The sequence below is a fragment of the Sitophilus oryzae genome, unplaced genomic scaffold, assembly GCF_002938485.1.
Source record: "Sitophilus oryzae breed Bouriz unplaced genomic scaffold, Soryzae_2.0 scaffold_165_pilon_pilon, whole genome shotgun sequence".
Lineage (NCBI taxonomy): Eukaryota > Metazoa > Arthropoda > Insecta > Coleoptera > Curculionidae > Sitophilus > Sitophilus oryzae.
Window position 1 is genome coordinate 506,319 of NW_022146347.1, and position 13,744 is coordinate 520,062.

At 31.8% G+C, this 13,744-nt stretch overlaps 1 protein-coding gene across 1 annotated transcript in view; it reads left to right on the plus strand.

Annotated features, from left to right (window-relative positions):
• Positions 1-9,481, plus strand: part of LOC115880830 (protein Lilipod) — a 33,600-nt gene extending 24,119 nt beyond the window's left edge. The window contains exons 9-10 of the mRNA XM_030898129.1: positions 2,993-3,149; positions 8,869-9,481. Of these exons, the coding sequence (XP_030753989.1) occupies positions 2,993-3,149; positions 8,869-8,953 (242 nt within the window). The 3' untranslated portion in view covers positions 8,954-9,481. The remainder of the gene's footprint in view (positions 1-2,992; positions 3,150-8,868) is intronic.
• Positions 9,482-13,744: the final 4,263 nt, after the last annotated feature.

A 13,744-nucleotide genomic window follows, 5' to 3' on the forward strand; every position in this document is an offset into this window, starting at 1 on the left:
AACCAATTTTCCTTCAGAAATGCAATTACATTTTGATGACATTTTGATTAAAACTGTTAACAGTCATACGCGGACAGCTTCCTCATGTCCAAATCTTGATTAGATGCGTGACAAAAACATTTTGGACATACTCATAACTCATAACCTTTATAATCTATTCCTAAACTTTAACTACAACGGTTGTTTCAAAGCAAAATTGCTCAGATTCTTTGTTGCCTGAATATTGTAGTATACATGGTAAGGTCGGAAACCTAAATATAATTCTATGGAATATATTTTAATATGAAATATATTACTACTCACTTTTAGCAATATCCCCTCAAAAAAATATAAATTAATACCATCTTTTATATGAATAAGAAAGTCTTTGAAACAATTAGTGATTTCTGTTGGCTAGATAAACAGCCACTAAAGCTAGATGCACTCAGAAAAAGTAAAACAGTTTCAGTCAAAAACGTTTTTTATCTTTATAGTACCACTAAAGAAAGTTACCGTTTTATTTACAATTGAATGTGCACAGCAGCAGATACAGAAGAGTCGCGCGTCGTGGCTAAAAATGTTTTGTCATAAAACAACGATCCAGCGCTCAACGTCGATCAGCCTGAAACTAAACTAACCTGTCTTAAAGCTCGCGACTGATCAGTATGCGTTAAATCTATCAGTAATTGACGTATCATGGTTCCATCATTTAATTCGTTAATTAAAACTGTTTTACTCTTTCCAGACTAAAGCTTGATTTTCATGCGTCCGTTTCCCTTGATACGTTTGGTTTTGTTTTCGTGCCCTTTTTCATCCGTAATTGTTTTACTCCAAGCCCGTCAACGGAGAAAGATCGTAATGATAAATTCGACGTTTGAATACCTGGCGTCGCATCTAACCCACAAAACAAGAAAATTAGAACTTAAAGCCGGGAAACGAGAATTTTAAGAAAGCTGATTCTTTAATATATCTTTTGGTATGCTCTCCTGTGTTTGCGCTCCTGACCAAAGTGCGGGCCGTCTGGCTGCCGGTAGACTACTTCGGTTTACTACTGCGCATAACATATGCAGGGATCTTACTTTTCGTGTCGCGGGTTTCTTGTTTATGAATAAAGATACAACATTTAAATTTTAGTAAAAAAAAAAAAAAAAAAAAATATACAGATATATATTTGATCTTAGCTTCCTTAGTTCCTGAAATGTTGGTGAGCGTTGATGCGCAGTAGTGACAAGATGTTGAATAGATATGATGCGCAGTAGAGTTGAGCTTAACAGCGACTTTTAAGTCACCGGTATACCGGTGAAAGCGACCAGACGATCACTGGTTACTCTTAACAGCGACTTCAGTCACCGGGACCGTCGGCGTCGTCAGGACTCACCGATACAAAATACCGCTTATCTTCATCCGATTCCGTTTGCAGCTTGCGCTAGAAGCCGAGACGGTGACCGGGCGTATCGTATGTGTGGCGGCGACCAGCGATCACTGGATAATTCTTACTTCTCTCAGCGACCAGTGACTCACGCCGAAGGCGCTGTTTCAGTCGCTGGTTAAATTAGCTCGATCGATACGCCGCTGTACGTCTATTAAATAGTTACGATGTTTATTATTGTGAAAAAGAAAAAAAGGAAACAAATGGAAGTAATTGTCATAAAAGTGCGACAGAAAAAAATGTGAACGAATTCGACCTTTTATCAATTGTAATTATTTAAATATATAAATTACGAAATATCATGTCTAAAAATAATATTTAAATTATATTCACCAAAAAAACAAAGATATAACGTTTTAGATACCATTTCTTTTTGTCTAGTAAAAAAAAATATACTATGTTCCTTTGGGAAGTTTATTTAATATTTAATATGACTATTTATGTATAAAAAATGTATATTCCGTTACGAGAGCCGCTCAAATATTCTCGTTTCTCACACAATAGGCACTGTCAATTAATTAGGGAAAGATACATACATTCTATTAAATGCCAGGTATAAACAGAGAATGTTTTTTTTATTCAGCGTCAATATCTGAACGAGTTCCGTATACAATAATAATAATCTTTATTCATTTACAATCACAAATATACAAAATTTTACGAAAAAAATATGTTTTCTGACTACTACATAGTTATACAATTAAATTTGTTAGTTAAACAATTTTGCAATTGATAATTAAATTTATACTAATGTATTACATTTTATATGATTCCAATAGTAGGTTGTGATAATAGATCCAAGAATTAGAGAGTTCTAAAAAATAAATCAATAATAAATAAATAAATCATATAATAGGCTCGTCTGCATTTTGCAATATATCGCCTGTCGCACATTTCACCGTTGGGCTCCGTTTGCGCCAAGATTCGATGCAGCGACCAGGGACCGGCGACCATATCATAGTCACCGTCGATAGTTTTCTGTTCACCGAAGCGAGTTTTTAACAGCGACCGAGGTCGCTGGTCGCTGCTCACCAGAGAAGTAGGTCCCTGGTATTACCAGTGACCATATAAGTCACCGGTAAAAGTCGCCGGTACAAAAATATCGCTCATCTCTAATGCGCAGTAGTGAACGCAACGTCTACCGGTAGCCGGACGGTCCGCAATCTGTTCAGGAGAGCATAGCAAAAGATATATTAAACAACAAGCTTTCTCAAAATTCTCTCTCGAAAACGTAAGTAAAACAGCGAAATCGTTATGGAAATGAACATATAAAATGACACCAATCACCAGCAAATCGTATATCCGATGAACGGAGGCATGAAAATGCAATAGATTTAAAAACTGCGTAATTTTCTAACCAATCCATGTCTTTAAATTCCACCAATAAAGTTAATATCGTATCGTCGGATAACAGATGCATGAAAATCAAGCTTTAGACCTAACTTTAAAGAACAGAGTCCAGACTAAGAAAATCGTTTCCGTTGATTCTGGAAAGAGTATCTTTTAGCATAAAATAGAAGTTTTACTTTATAACTGTTTTCTTTAAATGGCAAAAAGTTTTACTAAGAGACATTTATTTTTCAGGTATAACAAATTTCGATCTTTTGGGAGACTTCGGCAGTATAGAGTGGCTGGGAAATTTTAAACTAATTCTTCTCTACAACATACTATTCGCCACCGTCTCGTCCCTGTGCATAGTTAATAAGTTCACAGCCAAAGTGAGAAGGGAATTGTACGCCCGGTTAGTTGAGAATTATATGTTTTTAACTAACTGTGTATCGTTTCTTAACTAATATATTTCGCCACGCAGCTACTCGTATAGTCTGGACAACGATCGTTCAACGTTACGTCATTATTTTTTTAATATCCGTTTTAGGGTGTGTCCAAGATCAGTTCATATTGTTTAGGAAATTTCAGGGGCGTTCCGAAAAATTATGAATATACAGGGTGAGTCTTAAATAAGTGCAAATATTTTCAGGGGTGGTATATTTCGACCCCAGGAACACATCTATGAGGTTTTTTTTCGCAAAAAAAAGATATTGAAAATCGAGCCTTTTCTTTTAAATTTCCCTGTATATTTTTCGAAAACTTTAGAACTGCCTGTTCACCGCAAATTTTCCCACAATATAATCTCTTAATCTCTGATACCTATTACCATAGTTACAGATTTACTCTATGGTTACGGCACTAAAAGGGATGCAAATACAGAAAAAATCCGGTGGCTCTCAAAATTTAAAAAAAAATCATTTTTTTTTAATTTTCAAACTTAAATAACTCGAGTTATTTTCGACCTATTTGAAAAATGGCAAAGAGAAAATATGTTTCGTTTATCGAGATCTACCAGCCCTGAAAATATTTGCACTTATTTAAGACTCACCCTGTATATTTTATTAATTTAAGTAGGTATGTTTGGGTTTTATTCAGTTTAGTTATGTTTCAATTTATAATTTTAGGCCTACATGCCAGTTTTAAGCGGGTAACATTTGAGTAACATACCGATTTGAATTTTGTCAAACGTCAAACATTGAGGAATAAGAGAGGGGAGGCGCTGCAATACGTATTTCTATGAATTAAAAAACTTGGGGCGGGGCAAACTGTAACAATTTATCAGGACTGGGCTAAGTAAAATTCAAATAATAAAAGCAAACATATGAATTAAAATTTAACTTGAGCTAATCTAATGTAATGTTAATGCATTAAACAATATGTACGTATGTGTTTCGTAACCTATTTTTTTATTTATTTATCCATGATTTTGTACTAGCTCATTACTGGCCTGTACAGGGTGGCTGGAATTCGACGCTCATCTTTGGGATTTCAGAAACCGTAAGAGATAGAGGATCGGTTAAATGGAGGCAAAGTTGCGCTATTTGATGCAATAAAATGCCGTATTGCATTTTGAAAAATTCCGAATATATTCGAAAAAAACGGAATTTTCAATTTTGTTTTCTATTGTTTCCTGGCTTTATTTGTTAAGATAACTTAAAATGAAAAAACACATTTTCATGGCCACTTTTTCTGCCCTATAACTCTGTGTGATTAATTATTGACTCTGACGTTTCGGCTTCAGGCGACCATCATCAACTTAATTTTTTTAAATACGGACCTGATTTTTTTTTCAATTTAATTAAATCTTTTCATCACTCTTAAAACACTGTATATAGTCACTTTGATATTTGCCGACGTTTCGTACAGAAAATTCCATCACCAGAATATTTTATGCGAAAATAAAAAAAAATAAAAATGCAATACGGCATTTTATTGAGCATCAAATTGCGCAACTTTGCCTCCATTTAACCGATCCTGTATCTCTTACGCTTTCCGAAATCCCAATGATAAGCGTCGAATTCGAGCCACCCTGTACATTATTCTTTATGCTACCTGTGAAATGGTATTCCAGTGAGTTTCTTCTAATATTACTACCGCTAAGTACAGCACACGACACCATATTTTTTTTAATAGAAAACACTCCAATTATCGATTAACAACACTAAATTTTGGGGAAATGCACCTATAACAACAAAAATAAAATCAAAATTGTCAACTGGTCCCGTTATCGTCACACCTGTAGTATCGCATCCTCTCAAAAGTGAAATGTCTAGAAACAAATGTGCAATGATATAATCTATATCAATATGTGATCTATTTCATGGTTTTCACGTGAAAGTGCGATGATATGTGACGTAACATTCAACGATGGTTATTCAGACTTTACACATACATATTAAGACTGATGTACTTTTTTGTTTATTAAAAAAGGCCTTTTAGCGTTTATTTGTTAGAGTTTTATATTTTTTATAATAAATGTTTTAAAAATACAAAAATATTAATTGGTCAAAAAATAAATATTGGCCCTAACATACAATTTGACATTTTAGAACACCCCATATACTATGAATTAGTATGTTAAATTTTTTATTTTTGAAATAGGTACCTCTACCGGTGATGGCACGAAAACTACGTCACAAGACGTAGAAATAACATTTTAATTGGAGCTTATTTGGTTATATAGGGTGAACCAAAATCAGAATAGTATCGGCTTTCTTAAAATCACCTTACAAAAAAATTGCTATTTTAGGCTCAGCTACTCAACTTGCAATATTTTATTACTTTTATTATCACCCGACCAATCATAAAAACTTTTGTAGAGCATTTATAACAGCACAATTCAGAAGTTTTTCTGTATACAATTTTTCTTTCAAAAGAGCATTTATCAAGGAGAAAATACATTATTAGTTATCCCACTAGAAATACACACTAAAATTTAATACTTCCTATTAAATATGTTTACCTAGTACACACACGAGATTGAAATGGGTATTGTGATGGGTGATTGGGAACTTTTTATGAAAATAATTTAGGGAAAAGCCAAAAATAAAATAAAAAATGAACATAGGAAAAAAACAAAAACAAAGGATTTTATAAGATTTTTTTTCGCTCTTATTTATTTACCCTGTATAACGGCTCTAAGGAAAATGTACATCTATGCATACTGTGGCGTTGTTTTCATTCTATCAAACGGTATCTACAAGACCTATATTGTAACGTTATTTGCCATTAATTTTTGAACCTTTTCATGACCAATTTCATTCAGGAACACAGCAAATTTGCTACATTTTCTAGAGAACTTTCCACAGCACCATAGATTTAAAAATGAGCTTTATTATAACGGTATTATTTATTATTAAAAAGTAATGGTACATTTTTCAATCTGAACAAAACATGTTGAAGCGGGCAAAATAAGAAATAATATGACGGGTCTTTTAAGATTCATTCAACGTTTCGTCATCATTATTTATCTCATATATATCTAATATTCGTTTTAGAATATGTCTGAGATCAGTTCATATTTTTTAGATATAGAAAATGTCAAGTACGTTCCGAAATTTAGTAATGAGCGCGTTCGGCTTTTTTTTTGAATTTCGAGTAGACGTGTTTGGCCTTTATTAATTTTGGTTGTGTTTTAAATTATAATTTTAGGCACACATGCCGGCTTTACTAATAGACAGTTTAGTAAGAAATATTTTAATTTTGCTTGACAGGACACTACTTTTAATTTTGACACTGATCAATATCCATTAAAAAGACCATAACCACGAAAGTGAAATGAGTGTTACTACAAAATTTTGGAATAATTTACGAAATGTATACCCCCCCCCTGGTATGATGTCCATAATCTGTTTCATCCCGTTTTCACGTGAATTATATCTGTAGTACAATATATGACGTAACGTTGAATGACAGTTGTATAAGCTATAGACTGAGTCCAGGTCCATGTTACTTGAGATTAATTTTTATTAACTAATTAATGGATCTCATCATTTTTTCAATATTGTATTTATATTTTGTTATTGCATTTACCATATCATAACAAATTGTCTCTATTTTCTACTACACATTATTTTGACTTTAAAAAGATAGCAATTCTTTCCTTAATTTGCATTTCCAATTCTAGTTTATCAACAAACTATAGTAATATGTATTACATAAAAGGAAAATCAACCAGATATACAGGGTGTCCCAGGCTGAGCGCGCATTAGAAGTTTCTAGAGAACCACAATATCTAGATCGGAGATTTTTTGCACATCGTTGTTTTACAACGAGATCTATCTATTACAAATATTTTCAATATGGCGGCACGTTCGGAAATACAGGATGTTGACAGCAAATTTATTATTTTAAATGGGTGCCTACATTTTTTATTACATACTTAAATTATCTGTAAAATTTTATGAATTTTGATATTAAACACTCTATACCTAACATTAGCCGTTTTTGAGAAAAAAATATTTAAAATTTTTGGACAAAAAAACCGCCTGTCGAAAATATGTGTATAGCCTAAACGTCAAATTTAGTGATTGCCACAGCCACTGTGACATAAAGAGAAGACATTTGTCTATCTGTTTCAAAAATTAACTTGTTCAAATGTCATATAATAATGGCGGTAGCTGTCATGGAATTGAGCGATTAAAAAATTATCATAAATCATTTTTTTCAAAAGAAACCCACTTTTTTTATTTCACAAGTGAAAAGGCTTTTCAATTCGTTACTTTTTGACTATTCATATTTCTATACCTAAAATAAATCGTTTTTAAGTTATTTAAGATTTAGTTTTAAAGCGTATATTTTTCTTGATTGTGAAACAATGATGTGCAAAAAATCTCCGATCTAGATATTATGGTTCTCTAGAAACCTGTAATGTACGCTCAGCCTGGAACACCCTGTATAATATTTATAAGTATGATTGAAACTAAACAGCATCAGAGTTGCCTTTGAAATTTCGAGTAGTGATAATTTTGGGCAAGTCGACCTCTATTTCTCCTTTTATTTAATATTGAGCATCAATAAAAACTTTCCATCAAAATTGTTTTAGAAAACTCGTAAAAATTGTTTTTTTCTATATTATTTTTAAAGTCTTGTTGTGAATTTCTAATGAGGTTTCATGGTGGATTTGACAAAAGTACCATCGCTTGTTATTTCAAAGGCCACTATGACAATACTTATTTTTCAATTGTGTAATGCTGATAATGTGTTTTTTGCTTTAAACTATAAATGGCCAGTATTTTTATCAATCACTAAAGAATAAAGGACATGTAACGGCCATATACGGCCGTTCTATACGACTGCAGCAAAATTTGTGACCTTTAGACGCCATATTTTTGGACATAACGAATGAATCATCAGCTGGTCATCAGTGACAATTTCAGCGATATTTAATAGTTGGTTGTATGTAGTGAACTTTGTATAAACTTTATTACAATGGTAATTTGTTCAGCTTTCAAGTGTAAAAGGCGCAATGATAAGAAAGATCCAGGAGTTACGTTTTATAGGGAAATAAACAGTACACTACACCTTTTTAACGTTTTTTTATTGAATTCGATAATTATTTTTCTGATATTATATGTACTTGATATGTGTTATACGTCAATACTAGATTTGTACCTTTTGTTAACGTTTTAATACGGTTTTTTCGTAATTAATTAGTATGATACTACAGGACACACCAGAGGCGTAGTGAAAACATTTACCATATAAATATCGCTTCAAGCGGCTATGTTAAGAAAAATTTGTGCCACGGCACTGTTTGGAGGAATGGTCACAGTTTGGTCTCGGTTGCTATTTGTCCTTGTATTCTTTAGTCATTGATTTTTATGAATTATACTTTGGCTAAATCTCATATTGGCTTTCATAATAGCAGTTTCTAATATACCGCCATTCTTTTCTCCATTTAATTCAGAAATTTCAGAAATTAGTTTGTTTCATTTTTAGAATACTTATTAACAATGTGTGCACTTTTTAACTAACATTAATTCACTTACGATATTTGAGTGTACTATTTTATTTGATCATATAATAGTATGTGACCTTTTGGATATTGAAATCGTTTAAAAAATTCGTTTTCTACAAAATATGTATTCTAAACCTTTGGCTGGAACTAACCTAATCTTTTTTTTCTAAAGAACTATGGTATTCTTGAAATTGCACGAGCCACAAGTGATGGTTTCTAATACACCCAGGTCTTCGTTTTTGACAAAGAGTGAGTAGCAGGTAACATTTTGTTTGTTACTAATTTTAAGTACCAATTTTGTATATACACGCTTGATATTATTTATTTGAAAATTTGTGATTTAAGTGTTTTTTGAATGTTTATATTAAGAATTATACTGCCTTTGCTATGTATGTACGTTTGCCCTTGTTATTTTAAAATAGTATTCCTTGTGGTATTATTATATATTTTTTAAAATTTCTATGTTTCTTAACAATAAAAAGAATAAGTCCATATTTGTTGTCAGTTTTTGAATAGAATATAAACTAAAATACAATTTGCCAAAGCTCCTGTGGTTTCTTTTTTGTTAAAAACATAGTAATGCATCTGTGATTAACTGATTTTATATTGTATTTATAAAATAAGCAAGCAGAATATTTAGCCTTCGATACCTAAAACTTGTAATTAGGTTAAGAATTTTAATTTTAGGTAATATTAAATTCATTTATATTTATTGCTCAACATTAAGTACCCATAACGTGTTACAAGCATATCATTCGTGATGTAATAAAGCATATTGATTTTTATTTTTGTATTTTGTTTTCCCTCTAAATTTTTGAAAACATTCTCCTTGAATTATACAGGGTGTTTCTAAAAACATGTTCCATCTCTAGTGGGGAGATTCCTCAAATCTCTCAAGTGGCAATGGGCGGGACACCTGGCAAGAAGGACTCACAACAGATGGACCACAAAAATTACAGCATGGTACCCACGAGGAATTAAGAGACCTAGAAGAAGAACAAACCTGAGATGGGACTATGATAAGAGGAAATTAGCAGGAATAACTTGGGCCCGCAGAACCAACCATGGACAACGATGGGCCCAACTACAAAGAGAATATCTAAATATGTGAGGGAGTTTCCTCACGTAAAAATAAGATTTATTTTTCATATCAACATAGGCCCGATTCTGCTTTGTTTCGTAGCTACAGGGTGTTAAAGTCTTAATATTTTTCTATTTATTATAATTTTCTTCCAAGTGATTCGAATGAAATTTTGAGGGTGAAATTTACTATAAGTGCTACATATTTTAATGCTACAAAAGTATCGATAAATTCTTCAGGGACATGCATATTTGCATATGGGTTATCACTGGAATATTTTTCAAAAAAAAACATGTGCGCCACTGACTTTTTTTCTTTTGATATCAAAATTGTCTAGGCCGTTTAATGCCAATTAAAAGTTATCTCTTGATATTTTGTCGAATTCGGCCTTATTGATAAGATAACCGCAATTTCATTAATAACAATTAATAAAATTAGAATAAAAATAAAATTAATAAATTATTGGAGGATTGAGGAATCAATGAGTACTTATATTTAAAACTTTCACAAGTTAATGATAATATTTTTTAAAGGTTGCTATTAAGGAGGGCGCGCACTGAATGGGTCTCGGCGCAAGCGAGCGGCACGTAATTTTCAGTTTACGTTGAAATAAATGTAAGCCCGCGCACCGCATTAGATCGGTGCGCTTCGATCTATCGGCGCCATTCGAACTATCGGCGCCATCAGGCGAAATCAGAGAATGCATAGGAGGGGGACGAATAGTCTACGCCGAGCGACTGTTTTTAGTGTAGCGGTTTTACATTAAACATTTCCGATGAATTATTAATCGAAAGTGTACGAGACCATATCATACTTAATATGCGGTTTTTTCATAAAAAATTCTTATAAGCACGTAACCCATATTGTTTAATACACTTATTCAATAACTGAATTAGAAAACCTTCCGATTAAACCCATTTATTTCTCATCTCGTTTTGATTGTCTCACATTATTATGGAAATCTAATTTAAATATCGTCAAAAAACTTATCATATTATATATGTTGATCGCTCAAGGTCGTACAAGGTACAAATAGAGAAAATAATATTTATGTTTAAATAAAATATTTGTACATATATCTACCGTATGATAAAAAACGGCGTCCAGTTGGATGGGAAATGACGATTGATGACATTTCCAATATAAATTTACATATAAAATTACACCGACCTTCATTTCATGGCCATCGCTGATGGCGTTTCTTTTCGATCATACGGTACTATAAAATAAAAACTATATATTTTTCTTTTTTTAATTTTCTTTGACTTTTTTATTATATTTTAAGGTTTTAAAATATTGGTTTTAAGTTAGTAGTGAATAAAACTAAACTTTTGTTTACGTTTTGTTTAATGATTGACGTTTCGACCAATTTTAATTCGGTCTTCTTCAGAATCTATAATATACAATACTATTTTATCACTAACAATGTGTTTAATATATAATTTTTCTTACCACAAACGTAGAACATCATTTATACGTATATTATAGATTCTGAAAAAGACCGAATTAAAATTGGTCGAAACGTCAATCATTAAACAAAATGTAAACACAAGTTTCGTTTTATTTACTACTGACTTAAAACAAAGATTTTAAAAACTTAAAATAAAAGCTATATATAAATGTTTGTAATGACACTTATTTAGATTAAAAAACTAAAAATAGAAGTTTTATTTGACTATTTTTCATATCTAGCTTTGTTTTTAAAGAACAAATTAAACCCTTTTGAATGATACCAAATTTGTGTGGTTTGTTAAGATCTAAATATATTAATGTGTGTTTGGTTAAGATCTAAATAATATTAAAATGAATTGAATTATAACAAATATACAAAATAATTGAAATGCCGAATGAATTTGATTAAATTTGAATAAACTTCTCCTCGTCTATGCTCAAATTTATGCTGGTGACGTACTCTCGACCGTCGATCGTGCGACTCCAGTGCGCGGCTACAATCGACTTTCCGACCGGTCGTGCCGCTCGCGCCGCTCGCTCTCGCCGATACCCCTTCAGTGCGCGCGGAGCTAGACTTAGAACAAGGCAAATTAATAAAATCGCGTTTATCTCATCAAGGAGGCCGAAATCGTCAAAATATCAGGAAACAACTTTTAATCGGCAGTAAACTGCTTACACTGTTGCGCTAACAAGAGAAAAAAAAGTCAGTGGCGTACATATTTTTTTTAGAAAGATATTTCAGTGATAACCCATAAGCACGTCCCTGCATGGTGAATATGTCGACACTTTTTCAGCTTTAAAATATGTCGCATTTATAGTAACTTTTAGCCTCAAAATTTTATTCAAAACGTAAGTACTTGGAAGAAAATTATAATAAATCGAAAAAATATTATGACTTTACAACCAGGTAGCTGCGAAACAAAGCAGAAACGGACCTATGTTGATATGAAAAATAATTCTTAATTTTAAATGAAGAATCTCCCGACCAGATATGGCACATGTTTTTTTTGAAACACCCGGTATAATATTTAATTAAAATACTAAAAAATTAAAGTTTTAAAATTTGCTTTAAACGTTTTCAAATAACATTTAAAGCAAATTGGAAACATTTTTCGGGCTTGTCCGAGATTATTAAAAATTATATAACCGGTTGTATTTCAGAACACGCCACAGAAATAAAAGTATCCGAAATAAATAAGCGCGTTATTTTATTCGGTGCAAGAAGACGATACAACAGATATTACAGAAAAGTCTCAGTGTGCTATTTCAATTCGATATGTTAATAAAAGCGGCTAAGTCAAATATCTTTGCGAATTTTATTTTATGAAATATTAGATAACATTGTTATACATTTAGAAATATGGTTTGCAGATAGGTACTCGTGTGTCTTAATTATTTTTATTTAAATAGAGATAATTATCTCTTGCGGATCCGATATTTAAAGAATCCTATAAAAAATTTCCAACGCATTTAACATCTGATTTAACAAACTTGTTATATTGATACATTTCCAACGCATTTAATAGTGATTTAACAAACAAAAAATGTTATTGACCAACGTAAATTAATGAATAAATTGCAGGTATTAATAATAGATATGATAATTTCGATTATAAAATAATTTAAGAAGAATAATCCTAGAAATATATTTCCAGAGGCTTGCAAATTGTTTGTTTTGTTTGTTACTACACCATTTACTAGTATTTGGGTTGAGAGACATTTTTCATGTTTGAAATGCCTTAAAATTTATAGTAGAAATTCCATGAAAAATAAACGTTTATCGTCACTTGCCTTACTTTCAATCTAAAAAGATCTTTTCACGGCTCTTCAACAATCTGATGATTTTACTGATATAATAATAAATAACTTTTCTTTATTAAGAGACCGACTCATCAATTTAATATATAAAACATAATTATTCTTTCTCTCAATACTACCAATTTTTAAGTTTGCGTAAATAAATAAAAATAAAATAAAATTCTATGATGTACTCCATAGTAATAGATAAAAAAAATCATATACTTGTACATTATGTCAATCATTATGTCATTACGTTGAATGCTGTTATTTTTGCTTTAGTTTTGTCCTAAATATTCTTGAGCTATGTTTTTAACCTGGAGATAACATATATTTACAAACTGGGTTAGGATATTATGTAAATTTAAGGGGGGGCAAATAGACGCAACTATTTTGTCGCCTACCCAGTGACACGGGTCACGAGCCGCCACTGAATCGTTGCTATGCGATAATAATGATAATATCTAAGTATTTTGGTTTTTGCTAGAGTAGTTATTGAAACTATAAACTTCTCAGGTACGATGTTTGTGGGATGTAACGCTGTTTCGGGTGAAAAAAATTAGGTAAAAATAACCCGAACTGGGCGTCGCGTTGTGTTGCGACTAGTGATGGGCAAAACTGTTATTTTTAGATAACAGTTGAAACTGTTATAGTTATTTATAAAAAACAGCTTAAAAATAACAGGTTTCTTTATTTTATTGCTAAATTCGGAAAGAGT